The 22,630-nt window shown below is 40.1% G+C and overlaps 2 protein-coding genes across 2 annotated transcripts in view; one reads left to right on the top strand and one right to left on the bottom strand.

Annotated features, from left to right (window-relative positions):
• Nucleotides 1–340: 340 nt before the first annotated feature.
• purab (purine-rich element binding protein Ab) lies at nt 341–5,380 on the bottom strand. The gene has a single exon (XM_060884983.1). It carries the CDS (start codon nt 5,271–5,273, stop codon nt 4,425–4,427), a length of 849 nt encoding a protein of 282 aa, XP_060740966.1. The 5' UTR covers nt 5,274–5,380; the 3' UTR covers nt 341–4,424.
• Nucleotides 5,381–7,441: 2,061 nt separating this feature from the next.
• Nucleotides 7,442–22,630, top strand: part of nrg2b (neuregulin 2b) — a 55,979-nt gene continuing 40,790 nt past the window's right edge. Inside the window, exon 1 of the mRNA XM_060885994.1 lies at nt 7,442–8,440. Within this exon, the coding sequence (XP_060741977.1) occupies nt 8,029–8,440 (412 nt within the window). The 5' untranslated portion in view covers nt 7,442–8,028. The remainder of the gene's footprint in view (nt 8,441–22,630) is intronic.

Raw genomic sequence — 22,630 nt, 5'->3', positions numbered from 1 at the left:
CTCCAATAAGTAGAATAACATACATATCTGGCCAACAGCAATTGTCACAAAGCCTGGAAAGAAAGTAACGTTATATCATTTTGAATGTGAGCTCTCCTATCAAAAATAATATGCAGACTTATAATTTTTCTTAATATATTTAAAGTGCAAGTATTATCCATTTGATTCAATGCTTTCTGTAAGTATAAAATAGAAAGGAAATAAAACAGCAATATGCTTTTCATATATATATATATATATATATATATATATATATATATATATATATATATATATATATATATATTTCATAAAGAGGAGCATCATCATATGTAACAAACCATATATATATATATATATATATATATATATATATATATATATATATATATATATATATATATATATGTGCACACACACACACACGTTACATGTCATATATTTAATCTTTTCAGTACAACACATTTCATAGAGAATAAAACAGGGATGGAACATGGGATATGTAGGGATCTTCCTTTTTATTTCCTATTGATTCCTCTCACACTAAACCCATCCCTATTGTCCAAAATATCTTGAACCCAAAACCTATACAATCTATTTGTATGTAGAAAGACAGAAATATGCAAATGTGTTTATGTTTAGCAAGTCTGGTCAAGGCCTTAAGCTTGTGACACATCAGGACCATAACATGAGAACTGCATCTGATGGTGATTTCAGGAAAGTGAACTGAAAACTAGCATCAATGCACACACACATGCACACACACACATGCACACACACACACACATGCACACGCACACACACACACACACACACACACACAGGACATCCTACTTGTCTCTTTCTAGGTGATATAATGTTAAGTCTGGTTTCATTCCTGTATATCAGAGCTTTAAATTCATCACACAGCTATAAAGCAAAGATGGTAAGAAACACACACACTAACAGTTAAGTAAAGACGACAATATAAGAAGCACCACTAACAGGAAATATGTTGAGCTTAACTCAGGTTCCCCACCTCACAGATGGAGCACCGTTCAGGATTCATTCCTGTATATGAACCAAGAGTACTACATGTGTGTGTGTGTTTTGCTCTTTATCTATATTTACCACAGTGCATGTACACCTTTTAGTAAATAGCGCTATGTTGATTGGAAGCAAAGCTAGAACTTTGCTGGTGTGGAGTGAGTGATGTTGAACACTCTTAGTGGAACGCTGCCAGTTTTTCAGGCAGAAAGTGAAATCACAGAGGCATTGAGTACTTAATAGCACCTTTAGAATGGACTATAGTTCCTTTTTCACCAACAAATTAGCCTCATACACAAACGTGCATTTGATTGAGAGATACATCTTTTGAGTGCAAAACAATCTGTATATTTGTGATTTGTTTAGGATTGCAATGATCTGTTCAAGGAAAACACCCTTTTGGGCAAAAAGGTCTTGATTTTATTTCCAGTTTTGAGTTGTGTTAGTGTCTTGTGTAAAAACAAGAAGCTTAATCAAACTGATCATGTCACTGCATTTGTGGCACACATCGAAGAGTTTGGTAATCACATCAGGGCAGTGATAGGAAAAAATGAACTTGACCGCCCAAAAGGGAGATGGAAAGTCCAGAAAATAGAGAAAAGTCTATACATAGAAATTTAAATAGCTTCTGCATTAGAAGTGAGAAGTGTAGCAACAAAGCTCACATCTTGAGGAGTGCATAATCTACACCAAACATAACCAGGCTGAGAAGAAGGGGGGGCAGAGTGAGAAAGTGCTCTTTTGTGCTCACATCATTAGCAGGTTGAGGATACCTCCTAGGACAGAGGTCTCTAATCTTATCCCCAGACATCCGTTGTGGGTAAAGGTCCAACCAATCAGGAGCCACAAAGTTAAATCAATTTATTGAAGCCTTCAGTTACTGCTCCTGCTTGGCTGGAAAGGAAAATATGCAGCCATGTTGTCTGTAAGATTGTACAGGCCTAATAAAGGGGAGTCCTCCAATGGAAAACCCCACTGAGTCAGCAGGTCGTTGTGGTGTTCACAGACTCACTAAACACAACACGCAAGCCTGACTGCATTTCTCTTTCTCCCAGGTATTGAATAAACACCAGCTGTCAAATCTTAGCACGATCTTCTAGCTCTAACAAAAGAACACTTATCTTGCCACGTTGCTGAACAGCACTAATGTCATATTTTACGAGATTTCTTTTTTTTATAATAAAATATTCAAATAGAATTTTTTCTTAAATAAATATTTAAGACTTTATACAGGAAGCATTGTGCCATTAAAAGAGAGAAATTGAGCAACCTAACAATTCTCAACTGCTTGAGAAGCTCCAAACTAAGCTGTTTAACATGACATTGACAGCCTTTAACGTCACATGCGTCACGGGTACGTGGCTGCTAAGCAACCGGCAGAAAAAAAAAGCACATGTTCTGCATATGGTCAACGGAGAGCCACCTTTGAACTAAGCAGCATGGAACAGTCAGAACAGTCACAAATTTAGCAATAACATAAAAGATTTCTCATGTGTTCACACATATTTAGGTAAGACACAATGCTGTATCCACATCGCACAGAGAGAATGCAGGTCTTGGCATATAACCTACAATATTGCACAAGATGCTTCACCCAGGGGTGCCAGTACAAGCTCTTGGACAGGTTCATGCACTAGACCCCCAGATATGAAGAGTTTGTTTTCCTGGGTCACTTTTGTTTCCAAGGCCCCCGTCTACTCATGTCTGTTGGATCTATCAATATATCCCTATTTATGGCAACCCTGGCTGAAACGCTAGCACTATAGACTTTGTTAGCAGAATTTGGAATAGCAACATGTGGTGTGCGGCTGACAAAATTTAATTGAATGTCAGAATTGCAAGGCTGACAAAACAGGTAAACGGGCGAGTGGGGTTTATTAGCACCATACAAACATATACAGGCCTACAGCCATAATCCCAAAGAGCAAAACACAGGGCTGGAGCCATAGACAGCAAGGTGTCTCCCTAACGGCTTTTTTTCACTAACAAAGGACTTTTTTTAAATCAGGAGCACAAGGAGCAAACCTCCACAGCCTCAGTGTGACTTAACCCATGTTTACATCAACACACTTCATCATCATCATCATCATCATCATCGTCATCATCATCTGTGCTCCTAGGTGAACGCAGAGAGAAGAGAAACCCGTGAGCCTCTGTAGAGTTTGGCTTGTTCAAAAAAGTCCTTTAGAAGCACCACAAGTGGCACAGCAACAGGGATGTTGTGAGAAGCAAGACAAACAGCGATCAAAAGCGCATGACACATAAAGCATGTAAACGTGTGGCAAGCATTAAGGCACCAGGTTGGTTTTGGATGTTGTAGTGGCCACACCGTACAGGGGCACCACACATCTGCGCATGCTCACACTAGTAGAACAGCTCCTTTTGTTTTAGTACACCCCCACCACCCACCCCAACACCCCAACAACAGAAAAAAGAAAGAAAATCCCACAGAAAACGTGGGTATTTTTTTTTAATAAGAATCTAAATACATCTGATTCACAAAATCATAAATTTGTATTTCTAAGTTAGCACTTTAATGAAACGTGCCCAAACGGCAGTGGGCCCACAGCAAAATCCCCAGCGTTGAACTGACACCATGCTCATTTGGGTTCAGAGGAATGAAATGAGCACTGTGGCTTCAACATTGTGGATTTTGCTGTGCATGGTGCAACAGGGTTGATGTATTTAATAGAAATAAACGTTTATCGGTCATAATAGCATAATAGTCTCTCCGACCCCCGACTTCACTGCGTTGTTACTCTCCTTTCTAAACCTGGAGTACAGAACAAATGTTGCATGACGAGCTAATACGATCTCCTTTGGTCTTTATGCTTTTATAAAGGCATATGATTACAACTGCACGAGTTCCTCACATGCCTCGGGTCGGTCGGGATGGACATCCTTTCAGCAGACGGACTGTGCGCAGAGCTCACAACACCTACAGCATCTTAAACCTTCATCTTCAACGTACCTTCAAACGGAGATTTCCTTTTTATCATATTAAAAATTTGGTTCACAAATTCCCAAATACAGTAGCTTTAAGCTAGAATGTCTTAGCATTTCTGTTTTCCTTTTTTTCTTTTCAATTTGCACTTTGGAACAGTACTGTTTAATAGTTTAGACGTGTACAAAAACGCATGGGTAAATAGACACACTCCGACTTATGACATTCTGACCGTCTGGGACGCAGTTAGTGGATCGTGTTATTGATAGCAGCGGCTTACTGTTATATGGTTGAGTAATTGGATAATAACCGGTGGATGAACGAAGTGATGCAACTGTAAATCTATGTGTGTTGTGTGAATGACGATCCACTTGAAATCTCTCATCGCTCCTTTTCTTTTACAGTAACTTTTGTTTACATGGTCTGTAGTCGTCTCATCTTTGTATTCCTTACTCGCCGTTAAGCGTCACGTCCATTAATCCTCATCGCCGTCATCACCGTGCAGGGCCTCCGGTAAGAGCTCGCGCGCCCTCCTCTCCCTGTTCCTGTCCTGGATCTTCTTCATTTCATCCGCGTATTTGCAGAACGTGGCACCGAACTTGGACCACACTTTGCACGGCACAGTTATGGAATTGCGGTATGTCGGCTTCACTTCGCTGACCCGCATAAACACGCCATACTTGTTTGAGCCCACGTCAAAGAAGAAGCGTTTGTTGTCCACGGTGAGCGACGTGCCCTCGGGCAGTTCCGCTGGCTCCTCGTCCACGCCATAGTCATCAATGAGCTTTGCCAAAGCGTCGCGGAACTCGATGAGCCCCTGCGCCGGGAGAGCGATGGTCTGGCCTTGCGCCGTGCCCAAGCCGGGGCCCCTATTCACGGTCTGTCGGATCCTCAGAAACCGCCCCCTCTGGTTCTCCTTCAGATCCATGTAGTACTTTCGATTTTCCCGCACCAGAAACTCGCTCTTGAGCGCTCGCCGCGGCTCGTCCTGCACCGTGTCCGGGTGGCTGGGGCCCAGCTGTGCGTAGTGCTCGATGAAGTCACCCAAGTAATCTCGGAACTCCACGGCTACTGACATAGACAGGGTCAAGCGACTCTTGTTTCCCGCAGCCCCGACCTCGGCGATCTTCAGAAAGCGGCCTTTGGCGTTCTGTTTCACATCCAGGTAGAAGCGTTTGTTCTGGATGTCAACGCGCTTGGACGCCAGCTCTTCCGTGTCATGCTGGAGCCGCGATGAGGCGCCCATCGCCTCCTGGTGCATCGGGCCACCACCGGGGCCTGTGGCGAAACCACCGTGCTCGCTACCGCTGTCTCTGTCCGCCATGATGCAGCCTCCTCCGCTTACCTTCTCTCCCGTCTCTTCCTAAGCCTGCTGCTAACCTCAACTGTCGCTCTCGCGATATCTGTAAACGACGCGCAGGAAAGCTGAGGTACTGTAAAGATGAGGCCTACTGTAGTCCGAAAGACTGACGATTGTGGGTGTGTTGGTTAACGTCAGATCGGCGGATGACTTGCGCAGCATTGCGCAAAGCTTGTCTGTAGTGTATGTTGTTGTGGATGCATCACGATGAAGTATATATACCTACGGTTTACTCCAAAACTACAACATAGCAAAGAGAAAAGAGGTTCCATACATGAAAAAATGTGCTGTCCTGTTAAAAAAACTTGAGAGAACACACGATCGCAAGAGCAAAGAAAACACAAATTCAATTTATTTCTTCATCCAAGATTTTGAGACATCATGATACCATCTGGGAAAACGGGCAGTGTACCTACGTGATTTGTAGAATTTTAAATGGAAAGGCAAATTATAATTGAATCTATTTTGTTGTTGTTTGTAAATGTAATTAATATCGAAATAATTTTTAAATTCCAAATTTATAAGAGTTATAATTGCCCTAAAAGCACCTATTAATAAAATATTTTATTTGTTTGTACATTTAAAAATCTCACTACTTTTTTCCTCTGTCAGATTTTTACATTTTTCAATTGTTGTTTTAAATCTTTTGACAAACTATTCCATGGATAATCTGCATTCAGTCATGAAGCACAACATCTCTTACAACACATCTACAAGCACAACATCTCAAATTTCTTTCACAGAGATCTCATAGATCTCATACTTACAAGTAGTAACTGACTGGCACGGAAAAAAGCATAAGAAATATAAGAAATATAAGAATTTTATTGCCAAAATGATGTAAGAGGAGATGTGTTTTTTTTTTTTATTTCAGCACCTCGGACAGCACCAGTTCTACGGCCCCAGCGCCACTGAGATGAATTTTGCGAGAATAGGTGATGATTCTCGATGAAGAATTGTAAATTATATATATATAAAAAATGGGATAGAAGAAACCTTGCACAGTGAGAGAGAATGGTTATTCTAGATCCTGGACCTATCCTGACCAACATGTCTGGCTGCCATAAAAAAGATTTTTCTTGAATGACGTAGCCTAACTTTAACATTATATTTTTTACATTGTTTTCATGAATTCGTAAATGTAGAAGCTGGTTTTTTTTGTCTGTATCTGTGGAAAGTTTGGTATAGCCAGAGAATAAATATCTACCAAATCTACGCGCCATGATCACGTCCTGTGGCCTGCAGATGTCGCCCTACAGCAGTTAATGAGCGTCGCCCAGCAACAGCCACAGTCTCACGACGCATTTAGTATATGACCAAAATGATGCAGTCGCGTCTGTCACTTTAAATTCCCATTTTATTCATAAATACGCACTTACAGTCCATTCATACTAACCATGTGTCATTACTGTGACGCTCATGCGCTCTTTGTTTGTCATAACGCTGCAATGCCCGGTCTCCTCCCTTTATTAATAGACAGTGCCCTCTCGCAGCCAAATGCCCGCAGGACCTGTTGCCTGCCGTGGTAAATATGGCTGATAGGATGGTCGGTGGGCTGCACTTCAGCTGCTCTGAACCCCACCTGGTCGCTTTTTGGGGCAAAATGGTGAATGTGACCTGAATGCGGCGTAGGATTTCAATAAATCAGGATACCAGCGTTAAATTAATTTCTGATCGCCTGGGCATCGATTCCATTAGAGCTCCTTTCGCAGCGCTATTCATCGCCTCTGACTCTGCGGTCTGCGGGGCCTGAGCCTGTGTGTACGCTGCTGTACATGGAAAAGCTCTATGCTCTTCGCCTGCGATGCAATTGCGTTATAAACCACCGACGCTTTGCTCGAACATTTGATCAGCTGAAGGTGGGATTAGGGGAGATTTCTTGCTGAGCTCCAGTCGCCGCATGCAGCATGATTGTCACACTGTAGCCCATATCATTCAGTTTTATTTGCACCAAGAGAACACCAGAAGACGCCCGAGCACAGACAGGAGGCAGGCGATTTTTGGTCGCCGTTGGCGTGTGTGTGTGTGCGTGTGTGTGTGTGTGTGAGCGTGTGTGTGTGTGTGTGTGTGTGTGTGTGCGCGCGCGTGTGTGTGCAGTGAGCAGTAGAGGGGACGCGCTTGTTGCATCGCCCAGCTGCACGTCTTGCGTGTGTCGTCGCCCTTTGGAGAGCAATTCAAGCGTAAAATCTACCAGCAGACCTTAAGATCGGACATCTCGAGAGGCCCTTTTGGATAAATCCGTTTTGTTGAGTGCATTGAACCCAAATAATATCTTAAGAATCCACGGTTTTTCATCTGTGACAGTATGCCCACCCGGGCGATGACATTTCACTGGACGCAGGAAGACTAGCGGCGTCTTGCGGAATCTGCGCTCTCGCGGAGAGCGTAATTTATGAACGCACACCGGCGTTGGGGGACTGCGCTGAAGGAGAATGCAGCAACGAGCCCTTTTCCGCCCCGCGCCGCTGCCCGGGGCCGTTTCCGGTTCCTGAGCGTCCCGCGGTCCCCCGTCACGAAATCGCGCGGGGAAAGCGGCGCCCACAGATGGCATGGGCACAGCCTGCGAAAGGTCTGCCGCTCTGCCCCGCCAACGGAGCCCACCCGCTATACCCCTCCGCCGCCGTAACCCGTTGTCCTCCTCGTCCAGCCTTTGCCCCGAAACCACTGCACCTGCACCTGCACCACCGCGGCCGGCCGCCCCTGAGCCACAGCCGACGGCATGAGGAGGCTTGATGCTGTGCACTTCTCCATGCTGCTCGTCGGGGTCTCCTTTGCGTGCTACGCCCCGAGCTTGGATTCCCTGCAGGAGCAGGCGTACCGATCGGCCGTGGTGATCGAGGGCGAGGTCCAGGAACTGCCCGCCAACGCCTCCGCCGAAACGTACAGCGTGAGCGTCCGAGTCCTAGACGTGTGGCCGACCAACAGTGGCGGGCTCGAGCGCCAGCAACTCGTAACCGTTGGCGACTTTGGCTCTGAGGCTCCGTGCGTCGCAGTGGAGAAGGACCACAGATACATATTTTTCATGGACCCCACAGAGGAGCCTCTGGTGTTCAGGGCGTCGTATGCTCCTCGTGAAACCCTTGAGAAGAATCTCAAAAAAGATGTGGAGCGCGTTCTGTGCGAAGACTGCGGTAAGTTTATTCTTTATACCGGCCAGCAGCGTGTGTTGGGACGCGCGCTATTGCTGTGGCACTGCATTCCTGTATATAATCATCAGAATTAAAATTTAATAACGCGTCCTAATCTTCCTGCTTTAGAGGTTTTCTTTACGTTTCTTCAAAACATATGCAAGAATGTTTAATCGTATGTTCTGGAAACAACAGTTTAGAAATACACCAGGAAACACACTGACCGACCACATCAGCTTAGCCTGCATTAAATTAGCAATTATCGTTATCTCCCAGACCACGAGCTCTGATGTTGACCAGGCTGCAGCATGCACCGATCTTTTCATTCCATAGATTAGGCTACTTCATTTGAAACGTAGTTTCATCGGATGCAGTGTGGAAAGATGATGTAGTATTAGACCCAACTGTCCCTTTCTAATCCTTTAACAGGAAATACAAGCCTCTGTGGGAAATGAAACGTTTGACATGCATCCTCAATTTACTTTAATGCCTCTGCTTAAAGTGCTGTGCTTATGTGTAACCAGTATGTAACGTTGCAGATGTCAACGTGTCACTTTGCTTTTATTGGGCACGGAGCACAAGACCACGTGATCGGAAATGAGAAAAGAGCTGTGTGAGAGCAAGTACTGCAAAGAGATTTCCACTAAAAATGCAGATAACGGGTATATAAATCTACTACTAGATACCATCGTGCATTTCAACATAATCTGTTCTCAGCATAATGATGGTTAACCCGAGGTAAACACAGCACAAATAAACCAGCTTAACAATAGTTTTAACAATTTTTTATTTTTATTTTTTTGCTTCTGTGATTGTTTAATTATTGTTTGGACACCTCATTTAACCAAAAACAGCAGTGATAGCATGGAGAAGCCAGAACCATATACTGGATAACCTAAAAGTTTGTACTTGTGCATTTGACCATTTTTTATGCTATTGCAACCTGAAAATCACATCTTTTCAACCTACACAGCTAAGTGTATGGTGTTGATGTAGAACTGTAATTTATTTAAGACACATGATAATTAACCCTAATGCAATTCTACTAAGTTGAAATACTTCATCTAGATTAAATACACTGTCCATTAAAACTTTATTTTACCATAAATGATTAAAAGTAATGTGAATGAAATCAGTTTATTTATAATTTCATGCTGATGCAGAGTTAAATTAACATAGATTACATTTGAAATCATGCAATTACCAATACCAGTATTTCTAATATACAAAGTTAGGTTAGCCTGGTGCTAAAATGTGAACTGAAGGTCCTGTATGAAATGTAAGTCAGGTTGTTCTCAGTGTCTCTGTTTATGTGGCATTATCTCAGTGGCTTTGTCCATGTAGCATGGGTGTTTATGACAAGCAGCTATTCAAATTTGACTATTTAAATAAACTGCTGATCTCATGGGATTTTCCCAGACAACAGTCTCTAGAGTTCCTCACAGAATGGTGTGAAAAAAACAACAAAATAACAATAAAACAAACAAACAAACCATACAGCAATTCTGCTGGAGATCAGAGGAGAATGGCTAGGACGGCTATGGAAGCTCAAATCAGCACTCTTTACAACCATGGTGAGTTGACTACCAATTTAGAATGCATGACATGTCAAACCTTGAGGCATTTGGGCTACAAAAGAAGACTTTTTGGGTTCTACACCAACATAATTTCAACTATAATGACCAATGGTTCACGTACAGTTGATGATTGGAAAAACACCACCTGATCTGTAAAATTACATTGAAGCTACCATGGCTTTGTGCTTTGCTTTGTAATCAGTGGAGTGCACACAAACTAAAATTGAGCAACCTGTTGGTCCACTGATTACAGAGTGAAGCACAGTTGCATACAACATGTTGAAATACAGGTGGAGTAAGCTGGGAATGCATTCTGGAGATGTGGAATAATACGTCAATTTACCAGAGTAATCTCCCATTACTCCAATTACTCCCATTAAAATTAATCTTCCGTCTACAACTGAGTTCTGTTCATATGTCTGGTGTGCTTTAGCTGGACAAGATGAAAAAACAGTTGTGTGGAGTGATCTTACCATTTATTGTTTATACAAAAGTTTCTAGCTACTGTATCAAGATCAATGTAAGGAAGTGAAGGAAGTGATGCATGTGTAAAGGTGGATCTGTTAGTGGCAGGGGTAATGGTGGGTGTTGTGTTAAGGTTTGAGTTGTTGTAGCAATATGCTGAATTTCTCTGTGACTTTGCGAGAGAGAGAGAGAGAAAGAGAGAGAGAGAGAGAGAGAGAGAGAGAGAGAGAGAGAGCCAATGAATCACACTGAAATTATTGAAGGTTTTCATATGCCTTGTTTCTCAAATTGAGTCATGTCTTGTATAGTCATGGGGTCTGCTATTTAATTAGGGCTATTATCTTTAGTGCTAAATATCAGTTGTCAAAGTACCTATAGATTTTTTTTATAGTTTTGATTTGGTTTAATCTAAAATTGATGAAAATTTTTGTGCATGAAACAATGTTTTAATATATTATAACTGGTATTTTGTTCTTAGGTTCAAAAGTTCAGGAATTGTTTCAAATTGCTTAAAGTACGTCTGTGAGCCGAGGTAGGACTTTGGAAGATTATGGCTGTTGTGAGTGTTCTTTGGCCGATGGAAGATTGCTAATGTCTATCAAGTGACTGAATAATTAAACAGCTCTTAGTTTTTCTTCTGCTCTGCTACTTGCACACCAGTCCTCTCCGCTAATGTAAGCCTATTATTGCCTATAGCTTTTTTTTTTGCTTGTTGGCATATATCAGTGGGTTTTTTTTTCAGAAGCTTCCTTCTGTTACATTTTCTTTTGCTCTTTTCAGGAAAAAGTGTTCTTTTAATGCATGTTTGTTTGACATACAATCACAATAGTGACAAGTCCCTTTTTTAAAATTTTGGATATTTGAGAATCTTAGAAAATTCTACGTTATTATTTAAGAGCATGGCTGATTGAAATGCATGTTCCCTGCAGGTTATGAGCGTTTTGGTTGGTGCATTGCATCATCAAGACACACTCACTGTGGATTAGATGAAAGCGGTTCAACAGTGTTTTTCTGGATGCAGTTAAAAAAAACATTACGTTTAAGACAAAAAGGCATAAGACCACCTATGCCTTTGTTAGTGTATAATGGCGCATCTGTCTCACTGCTCACACGTCACTGTGCAGTATTTTTAGACCAGTGTCATGGCAAAAGTGTAAATGATTTAGTGTTGGAAATGAAGAGACTTTTTTTCCTCCATGCCTGTACAAACTAAGACTTTTAATCATGTCTCATGCAGTGGTCTGTCTTTGTGGTTAAGTTTATGAAGCATACAGGTTCAAATTTGTGTTTGATTAAACTTTAATTACATCTTCAATGAAGGGAACACATTCTCTGATTTTGTGGTTTTGTTGCTTTTGCAGCCAGCTAACTGTGTTGCCATTCAGCCATTGTATATTTGTATGCTTGTGAGGATATTGTACATTGTAAATTGTGTGGTGTGTGTGTATGTGTGTGTGTGTGTGTGTGTGTGTGTGTGTGTGTGTTTGCGTGTGTGTGTGTGTGTGTGTGTGTGTGTGTGTAATTTGGGTGGGTAGCAGTTAAATATTTTGAAATATTTCAATAATTTTTAAATATTGTGTGGACAAAAAGCTTTGATAAATGTAAACAGTAGTTAATTGCTAGTAGCACATTTCAGCTAATTTCTGCTGAAATGCAAAATCACTAACACATCTATAAGTATTTTTAGGAATTAAAATTCTCTGGAAGCACTGTTTCCTGTTGTCTTCCACCAAGGAGGAGACAACATTCAAAAGAATGTGTACATTTATGTAAGCATTACGTTATAGTAGCATAGCTATAATCTACACATATACTTATCATGCATCATCTTCATTATCCTTGCTACTGAAAAGGAAGCTATTCACAAAGGTAATTGCATTTCTTTTTTTCATAATATGTATTTTCTCAGCTCAGAAAGCTTAATTTATACTTGCATTGTTTTTGTTTGATTTTGAGATTAAACATTTATCATGTTAAACAGAAACACAGGAATAATAATTACAGTGGTGTGAAAAAGTGTTTGCCCCTTCCTGATTTTTTTCTTTGTTTGCACGTTTGTCACACTTTAATGTTTCAGATTGCCACACAAATTTAAATATTAGTCAAAGATAACAAGTAAACAACATGCAGTTTTTAAAAGGTTTTTACTATTAAGAGAAAACAAAATCCAAACCCACATTGCCCTGTGTGAAAAAGTGTTTGCCCCCCCGTTAAAACATAACTTAACTGTGTTAAGAGAAACTTAATTTCTCTAGCCACACCCAGGCCTGATTACTGCCACACCTGTTTGCAATCAAGAAATCACTTAAAGAAGACCTGACCGATGAAGTGAAGTGGACCAAAAGATCCTCAAAAGCTCATAATGTTCCTCATAATGTTCTTTTTCTGAAAGAACATTATATCAACAGTAAAATATGGTGGTGTTAGTGTGATGTTCTGGGGCTGTTTTGCTGCTTCAGGACCTGGAAGACTTGCTGTGATAAATGGAACCATGAATTCTGCTGTCTACCAAAAAGTCCTGAAGGACAAAGTGCGGCCATCTGTTCGTGACCTCAAGCTGAAGCGAACTTAGGTTCTGCATCAGGACAATGATCCAAAACACAACAGCAAATCCACCTCTGAATGGCTGAAGAAAAACAAAATGAAGACTTTGGAGTGGCCTAGTCAAAGTTCTGACCTGAATCCTATTGAGATTGTGTGGCATGACCTTAAAAAGGCAGTTCATGCTCGAAAACCATCCAATGTGTCTGAATTACAACAATTCTGCAAGGATGAGCGGACCACAATTCCTCCACAGCGCTGTAACAGACTCATTGCAAGTTATCGCAAACGCTTGATTGCAGATCTTGTGCTAAGGGTGGCCCAACCAGTTATTAGGTTTAGGGGGCCAACACTTTTTCACACAGGGCTATGTAGGTTTGGATTTCATTTTCCCTTACTAATAAAAACCATTTAAAAACTTCATGTTGTGTTTACTTATGATATATTTAACTAATATTTAAATTAGTTTGTTGATCTGAAATATTAATGTGTGACAAACATGCAAAAAAATAAAAAATCAGGAAGGGGACCAACACTTTTTCACACCACTGTATATTTCTAACTGAGTAATAATTTCAGGCAAATACTGAAAACCAAGCACAATAAATCCAAGGACACACATGTCTTAAGAAATGTCTGCATGTTTTAGAGCATAGTTTTACACCAGTGCTTCTAACCAATGGAAATGAAAGTCAGAACCCAGGTTCTCAAAGTATTGCAGGGATTGAAAGGGACGTGTGTCTTGTTTAGAAGACATTGTGGGTGATCTCTAAGGCTTAGGTGATTCTGGCAACATGGTGTCAGTGGTGGGTTTAGGATCTGATGGGTACATATATGATTGGGTATCTACTTTATATGTGATATTTTGGAACCTGGGCAATATGAGATGAAAAGTGTTAATTCTAGTTAACAATAGAGCTTATTGGACATGGGGTAATAGGCATAAGCACTGATTTCTTTTGGTCATCTGTTTATTGCAACCCACAAGCCAGCTCTCCCTTATAAAATTTTAGATACCAACTGGGCAGGTTAAAGACTAGCATGGACTTCCCCTGAGACAAGTGAAGCCAGTGAACTGCATCTTTTCTACTGCTGCTTATGCTGTGCCACAAGGCAGCGTAAAAACCTATAAAAAATCTGTCCTCTTCCACATAAATAATCTTTCAGACACCCACAATTGGCTAGTATAATGATTGACATGAGAGATGACATCCTCTCCCCCCATACAGCATGGCCAGATTTGCTCCCTAAGCTCTCTTCGAACTCACAATCTCCTGATGATAGAGCGAGCACAAAGAAATTGTTCTGGATAAATCAATCCAGAGCCCTGGTGTGGGCTCAATGCTGGCAAATATTCCAATAAGATCTCTTAGTACACTGTTAACAAAGATCTGGACAACAGCAGGAGCATTGACCAGTCCATATGGCCTTAGCAAATATTCATAGAGAATTGGAAAAACTGAAATGTTTGATTTAAATTTGACCCAAAAATCAGCCAAGCAAGTGGAGTTGTCTATTTAAAAATCATGTTTTGGGGTGCATTTTCTTTGAAAGAAGGAGTGAGAGGAGTAGAGAGGAGGAGAGAGGGAGGGAGAACGATAGCTTTTCTCTTCTTTTTTGCCTGCAAGCACTTCATCAACTATTCATCACTTACGTTCTGCTCATCCTTTTTTTTTTCCCTCTCCCACTTTCCCTGTAGGTGCTCTTTCCTCACAGGGGTGTCAGGAATATCTAATTCAGAAATGAATTGATAACAGTGCAGTGCCTGGAGTATCGGGTCAACACTTCATTGCTTGGCATACTTGACTGATGCATAGTAGGCTAATAGACATTAGCACTGTTAAGTAGGCCATCATATCAGATGATAATTGCTGCACTGCTGAACCCCATGATGCATAGCTCATGCTGTGTGTGTCATGTAGTCATGGGTGTTGCTGTTCTGTAAGGTTTTTTTATGATTGTTGTGACAGAGTTTTTTGTGCTTCTTTTTTTTTCCTCCAAAAACTTTAATTGGTGAAAAAGCTTGTTCTTTTAAACTCCTACACATACGTAACAACTTTCTAGGATAGCTCTACCCATATTCAACACATATGTAGGGAAGAGGGCTTTGGCTGAATTTGCGTTACGTTGTGATGCGTCTTGGCCCAATAATTGCAGCGAATATTTTTTTATTTGCTTGATTTTGTTCATTCGCCTCACACCTCCAGGGTTGTGGGGTTCGATTCCCGCCTCCGCCTTGTGTGTGTGGAGTTTGCATGTTCTCCCCGTGCCTCGGGGGTTTCTTCCGGGTACTCCGGTTTCCTCCCCCGGCCCAAAGACATGCATGGTAGGTTGATTGGCATCTCTGGAAAATTGTCCATAGTGTGTGATTGTGTGAGTGAATGAGAGTGTGTGTGTGCCCTGCGATGGGTTGGCACTCCGTCCAGGGTGTATCCTGCCTTGATGCCAGATGACGCCTGAGATGACGCACAGGCTCCCCGTGACTCGAGGTAGTTCGGATAAGCGGTAGAAAATGAATGAATGAATGAATGATTTTGTATTCTGTGATCACTAAAACGTATTTACATCCTAATTGTACACAGCTCTATGAGTACATGAAGTTTGTTCTTTGGATAACATCATAGAATAAACTATGCTTCTTATAAAAATCCATTGGAAACTTTTGAAGAATAGGATTGGGTGAACAAGTTTAAATTGATTTATGAATTTTGTGCTTCTATACAACAAACAAGCTATAAATTAACATACATTTAATACGTTTTTCTTCATTTTCTGATATATAGTGATGAAATAAGGTGTAAACTTTCATACACCTTTTTTAAGGTTATTTTTATCTTGAACTTCTCATGCCTGAAGCACCAGTGGGTTCTTGTACATATTTGCATCACCAGTGATCATAATAATCTCACACAAAATAATGAATAGATTATTGTAATGTATTTTGTAACAACACAGTGGTCTAACAGATTTTAAAAATGAATTTATATGTTTAAGGTTTAAGTTGCTCTATCATTGTCCGTGCTCTTTGATCAGCTCAGTATCTGTATGGCCAAGATGTTGAGGTTGTAATGAGGCTGGAAATTCTGGCTTAGAGCAACTTGCCATGTCAGCTCCTTTTGCTTTCCAATTAGCCAGCAGCTCATCTCTCTGGGGAATCCATTCACTTGTGCCTGCCAAAGCTCTCATGCGAGTGCATGTGTAAACCACGCCTGACATGCTATCTGCTTAATAAGCTCCTCCAATAGGCTGCTGTCAGCCATCCCACCATCAGTAAGGATAGAACCAGGTAAGAGGCATTGCAGTGAATGCCAGTCTGACACTGGGGTTCCCCTGACTGGGACATGCTTTCAGTGCCTAAAAAAACCTCATTTGGATGATAAAGGTTTAGTAATTAGCTAGATGAGCGGAATCATGTCTTATAGCAGGAAAAACGCTGTGTGGTATTGATTGCAGTGGGTTTCCAGGACCAAAAGTGGACATCACCGGTCTACTATAAGACACATTTGATTTCTAATACAGTCATGTTGAGTTATTTGCTTTGAATAGATGTGGCATGACCATTATAATGATTTACTCCAATGTGCAGCAGTGATTCCATGAATTAATAACCCATCGAATTCCAGTGTTGGCATGTTCTCTGGGCAGACATGACAAATAGCTGGTTATGATACCTTGCTAGCTAACTGCCTGCGTGTACTGAACATGAACATGAACAGAAAACTGTGTGTGTGTGTGCAGCAGTCTTAGTACAGCTTTATCGACCGTGCATTGTGCACAGAAATAGCTGATAAAGATATAGACTTGTCTTTACAGTTTGCACTCCAGGATGTAAAAAGAGAATGTGCGCATTGAAATTTTACAATTTTAAAAAATATGTGGGAAATTACCCCAAAAAATAGAAAGCAAAGTTTTGCCATGACCCAGTTAGTTTTCGGATATGATTGGCAAAAGACAGCGTATGCCACAGTATAAACAGATAACTCAAGAAGAATGGGTGTTGAATATAAAAAACTTTATCCAGAAACTGATTGCAGGGATGTATAAAAGCAAAGGATTGGTATTTCAGTTTATCCAGGAATATTAATAATCATGTTTTAAGAGTGATCACAACTTTTGATTATAATATTCTTCTATTTGAATTGTGGTAATCATGTATTTGTGAAACCCAGCACACTGATGGCTCTGTTTTTTGTAGATTGGGTGCAAAGCCTGTTATTTTCATATTTGTGCACTGTTGCTATGGTTGTGCTTTTAAATGGATGTGCCAGTGCTAAAGTAGACTAGTAGCAGTAGTGCAGGATGATGTGGCATTCAAAATCTGATTGTTCACTGCTATTTTCAAACTTACTTATGCTTATGCATTACTGCCTTCAGTGACAAAATGGTGCAGTGACTTTAAGTGCAGTCTTACAACCCAGTTTCATGGCTGTTCATTATTTATGTCCTCTGCTTCAACATAAATGAGCTACTTCACCCAAATACCAACTAAATTCAACTGAGTGAATTATTTGGCATGTAACAGTAAATGACAGTGTGGCTGTAGCTTCACACACAGGTTTCTGGAAATATTATTATAGTCAAGCACATTGTTGGACTGATGGGGTTCTGTTTTAACCAGTATTTAAGTCTACAGCAGCTGTGGGACGCCATAAAAATGTTTTCTGCAGTTGACGCAAAATTATATTCAATCAATTTAAAGCCTGTTAAATAATAATTACTGATGTAACCTGTTTAGTTACACAAAGTAATGTATTTATTCAGTTATTGTTAGAGACCATGTTTTTTCTATTAAATATATTTATTCAAATTATTAATTGTGCCCAAATAAATATGGAACACTTTGCACTCATTTGTGCTTTTCGTCAAGACCTTTTTTGGCTCCTAGAAAAATCTAGACAGAATATTACAGTATCCCCGAGTTTTACACAGAAATGTTTTAATTTAAATCGTTTATACACATCACAAGAAACAGCTGATATTAGTTCTTATTTTTTTTCTGTGAGTGATGATTATAATAATCAGTGTTAAGTACAGGTGACACCTGCAATATCTCAGAAAAGTGTACCGTGGCCTATCTTATATTTCATCAGTCATGTGCTGTACAGCCACAAAAGGTGATCTGTCTCTGTCAATCTGTCTCTGTCTATGTCTCTCTCTGTCTTTTTCTCAATAGTGGTTTCCATGGTGACAGCTGTGCGCTGCAGATATTCTACTCTGAGTGAAAGAGGTGTTTCTAGTGTATGCTTTCTCTCTCTCTCTCCCTCTCTCTCTAACTCTCTCTCGCTCCCTCCCTCTCTCTCTCTCTCTCTCTCTCTCACACACACACACACACACACACACACACACACACACACGCACACACAATCTCTCTTTCACACCTTACATTTACAGAAATATATCCAGTGCTGTGAATACAGACATTCATAATGACATAATGCAACTGTTGTCGATATCTTTAGGCATTTTTCAGTTACTAACACAAGCTTACAGATTCTCTCTAGAGTCTGGTGTTATTTAGGCCAATGGAAGGCATTTTTTCAGACTTGATTCCTGCATGTAAATTACTTATTAAAGCAGATACACAAGGCAAGAGAATAGAGAAAATAGTGCGGTCTGTTGATGCCTGTGTGAGGACGTGAGAATAAATGAAAGAGTGGGGTGTGTACTTGTGTGTAAGAGGCATGATGCATATATTTACATGTAGGCTGTGTGTGTGAGAGAGAGAGAGAGTTTGAGAGAGAGAGAGAGAGAGAGAGAGAGAGAGAGAGAGAACAGAGAGAAACGAGAATCAGCTGTCCTTAAGTGAAAAGCACTGGATGGAAGGTTTTGGGGAACTTTGTGTGTGTGTGTGTGTGTGTGTGTGTGTGTGTGTGCGTGTGTGTTTGTGTGTGTGTGTGTGAGACTATGCACAATTGATTTAGCAGCAACAGAAAATTCAGAGGCTATTAGAACTGCGCTTAGCCCCCTCCCCCGACACACACACACACACACACACACACTGACGACTTTTATTATATGATCATATCTGCCACAATGCGCAATAAATATAATGAAAATATTAAATGATAAACACATAAATAAACATAAAATTTTGACTTAAGAAGGATTTGCTTATTTGTTCCTAAGCACCCTTTCCATCTCATTAATGATCTGAATTTTATGTCCTTCCTAAATCACTAATTTGTTGTTTTCTTAAACGCTTTATCTTGCTATTTATTTCTGCATGTATTTTTTTCCTTGTTCTTATGAGACATATGATCTTAGACTGTTTAGATTGTTATTTGATTGTGCAGATTATTTACTCTTGTCTGACAATGTACTCTTTACTAGCTTTAATATATTTTTTTTATTTTTATTTTTGTGTTGGCTGTGTTGATGTTTATGTTGAATATGAAATAAAAAATAATGCATCTGACAAAAAAATAATGACAGCTGCATTTATATATGTTCTTTCATCCAGCATTTCATGTTAGCTGAGGAATGACTGTGTTGGAAATAGTGACAGTGTAGTATTCTGTAGAGGTAAAAGAGAAGAGCCCACAAAGCTTGAATATTTATGGCCTACACCCTTAACCAGAACAAATTACATTTTCATCTCATTTTTTTAGAGCATTAAGGGGCTTTGTTTAGGGGCCCAGCAGTAGCAGCTTGGTGGAGCTGTGATTCAAACTCACAACCTTCTGATCAGGAGTTGAACACCTTAACCACTAGGCTACCACATCCCCAGTCATTAAACCAGTCATTTACATGTCAATAAAGCTACAAATCATTCAGTTATTTTCGGTAAGAGGTTCTAAACCTTTTACCAACAACATCAACTGCAAAAGCTCTTAAACCCTAATCAAACCAACCATTAAGAACACAGAGAGCATAGTAACATAATGAACATTGGTAATCAGAAAAAAAGCCTACACAGCTTACAATACAGCTTTACAAAGACCTCACACTGATTAGGGACGGATCTGTTTAATCAGCTTTTCACGAAACACACTGTTTTCCAATGGAGGCATGAATATAACTCAACTCTTAACCGAGCTTGTTGATTACACTGCAAAAAAATCTCAGAAGTCCCTTTTTCAGGATCTAATTTCATTGTTTTTTTCGTTGTGATTTTTTTTGTATATGAATGTGTATACCAAAAACATTAATAAGGTTTTCAAGGAAGAAAGTTACTTAATCCGCAGGTCAAGGTTCTTATAACAAACTCTGTCCAGCAAAGTTTTTCCAAAAGACAGGTTGGTGTTTCTTTCAAAAATTGCTTGGTTTGAAGCAGCATTTGTTTTGAACTACCTCGGGTCACAGGGAGCCTGTGCCTATCTCAGGCGTCATCGGGCATCAAGGCAGGATACACCCTGGACGAGGAGAACATGCAAACTCCACACACACAAGGAGGCGAGAATCGAACCCCCAACCCTGGAGGTGTGAGGCGAACGTGCTAACCACTAAGCCACCGTGCCCCCTTGTTGGGTACTAGACAAGCATAATTAAACTCATGAGCATCATATTGTGAATGACCAAAACAACTCTGTTTTCATCAGAGTACTGTCTGAGCTGTCTCCATCTAAGCTTACTGCCATGTAGATGTTCACTTTTTTGTGGACATTAATGAAGAAATGCATTAATTGGCTATATATAACAGTGTAAAGCATTGGTTTACTAATTTGCTAATTCCCTTTATGTCATTTGGAATAAACATTTTCAGACAACTCAGGCTCTTCAGTGCACTCTTTTTCTCTGTATAGTTTGATTCGTATGTCAGGGTTATGCCGAATTAGTGCTGGACTACATTGGCCATCATCCCCTGCACATCACATGACCTGGTCCCTATCGTGTCTCTCTATCATCCACATTATGGGTGTGTATGTAGTGCCCTGGGAATATTCCTGATTCAAATATGAACAGGATAAGCAATTAATGAAGATGAAAGAATGATAATAATAACCACTATTATTTAATTTTTTTTTAAAAATATCTAAAAAGAAAATTATCTGAAGCTAAAATGTAATAGGGTTTATGAAATAAAAATCAGTGTTAGAGTGTTCCAAAGAGGTTCAAGAAAATAGAGAATAGACTTCAGGTTTCAGCAGCAACAATACCACAGTGATCTGCAGCCAGGAGTTGCATATAGTGAGCAAGCATAGGCTCTGATCTTTGTGTGAGAGATATGGCATAGTCTATCACAGTTATGTGTGTCTGTGAACTTGTGTATTTGGAAGAGGGCCGATAGCAGATAGCAGTTTTCTGCATCAGCTCAAAATGAGCTTGGCTTAGTTGGCATCATATATATTTAGCTGACAGCCTTTTCCAGAACAATTTTATCTTGTATTTCTTATACAGCTGGGCAGTTGGGGATTGGCAGCTTGGTGGTCCTGGGATTTGAGCTTGCAACCTTCCAATCAGTAGTCCAGCATCTTTGCCACTGAGCTATTCCCCCCCACCTTTTTTTTTCCAGTATCATACTTCTCAGAGAAAGTGTGTGTTGCTATTGTATAATAGGTCAGAGCTGGCTGCTCATTGGGAATTAGCCTAAATTAACAAATAAGTACAGATCTGAATAAATAAAAGAACAACGAATAGATGAAATAAAGCCGGTATAATAAATATTAACTATCAATACTGGATTTTTTTTACACAGATTAGTTTTATTTATTGATAAATAAAAAATTATTTAGCATTTTGGCATCTGGTTGTTAATAATATACATGCAGGATGTAGGAGAGGAAAAGCACATCCAGATGCAGCTATACACACACAGCTACAAGGCGTGAAACCATACACCACACACAGAGATGGTCCTTTGAGACCTGACTGGTGAATAACTTCACATTGAGCTCTATTATAAAAAATACAAAGAGGCTCATATGTACACTGCCTCCATGTGCAGTGCTTCAAGCTGATGGAACACAGCTGGTGATGCTAAAGTGCTTTACATGAGTAACAGGTAACAGGCTAACCTTCTAGCTATAGACATTTAGAAATATAGATATAGAATATTACATAAAGCACAATGTTAATACCATGATTTTATTGTGAAATAAAACACCTAATTCACATGCATTTCATATCTAAAGGTGTAGAATAATAGGCTTGTAGTGACCATCCCATTAATTGGGTCAGTGTTTTACTTTACATTGGTTTTTGTGTCCTTTAGTGCAGTAAATGTATTGATATTTGCAGCACAAAAAATGCTCATATGTGTGTCTCATGAGCTCACGATAGGAGCTCTGAAAAATAGTTAACATTTTAAATTGATCCTTTTGGCAAGAAGTGTGACGTATGTACTATACAACACTTTGTGTTGTTGAACATGCTGATTTCGTATTTATGTTATGTTTTTTATTTCGTCATGATGGTGCAGATTGAACTCCACACATGCTAATGATTCTGTGGTTGCTAAATGATAGTATCTTGTTTTGTGAAGGTTTTATTTCATTCTATGATGTACGGTGCATTACAGTGTTTCAGCGAATCATTGTGTTAAACTCAGTGCTATAATGCTGTATGTAGTCATCACTACATGGCTTTCTGTTGCAAGTTTAATGTGTTTTACTGAGTCTTATAGGATTCAAAACGAATACATTCAACAATTTTTGAGTTCATGGCATCAAGA

The sequence above is a fragment of the Tachysurus vachellii genome, chromosome 13, assembly GCF_030014155.1.
Source record: "Tachysurus vachellii isolate PV-2020 chromosome 13, HZAU_Pvac_v1, whole genome shotgun sequence".
Lineage (NCBI taxonomy): Eukaryota > Metazoa > Chordata > Actinopteri > Siluriformes > Bagridae > Tachysurus > Tachysurus vachellii.
Note: the sequence above shows the minus strand (reverse complement) of the source record. Positions and strands in the feature narration are given on the sequence as shown.

Excerpts from the sequence above, each read along its gene's own strand:
- purab (XM_060884983.1), bottom strand. The coding sequence starts at position 5,273 with ATGGCGGACAGAGACAGCGGTAGCGAGCACGGTGGTTTCGCCACAGGC.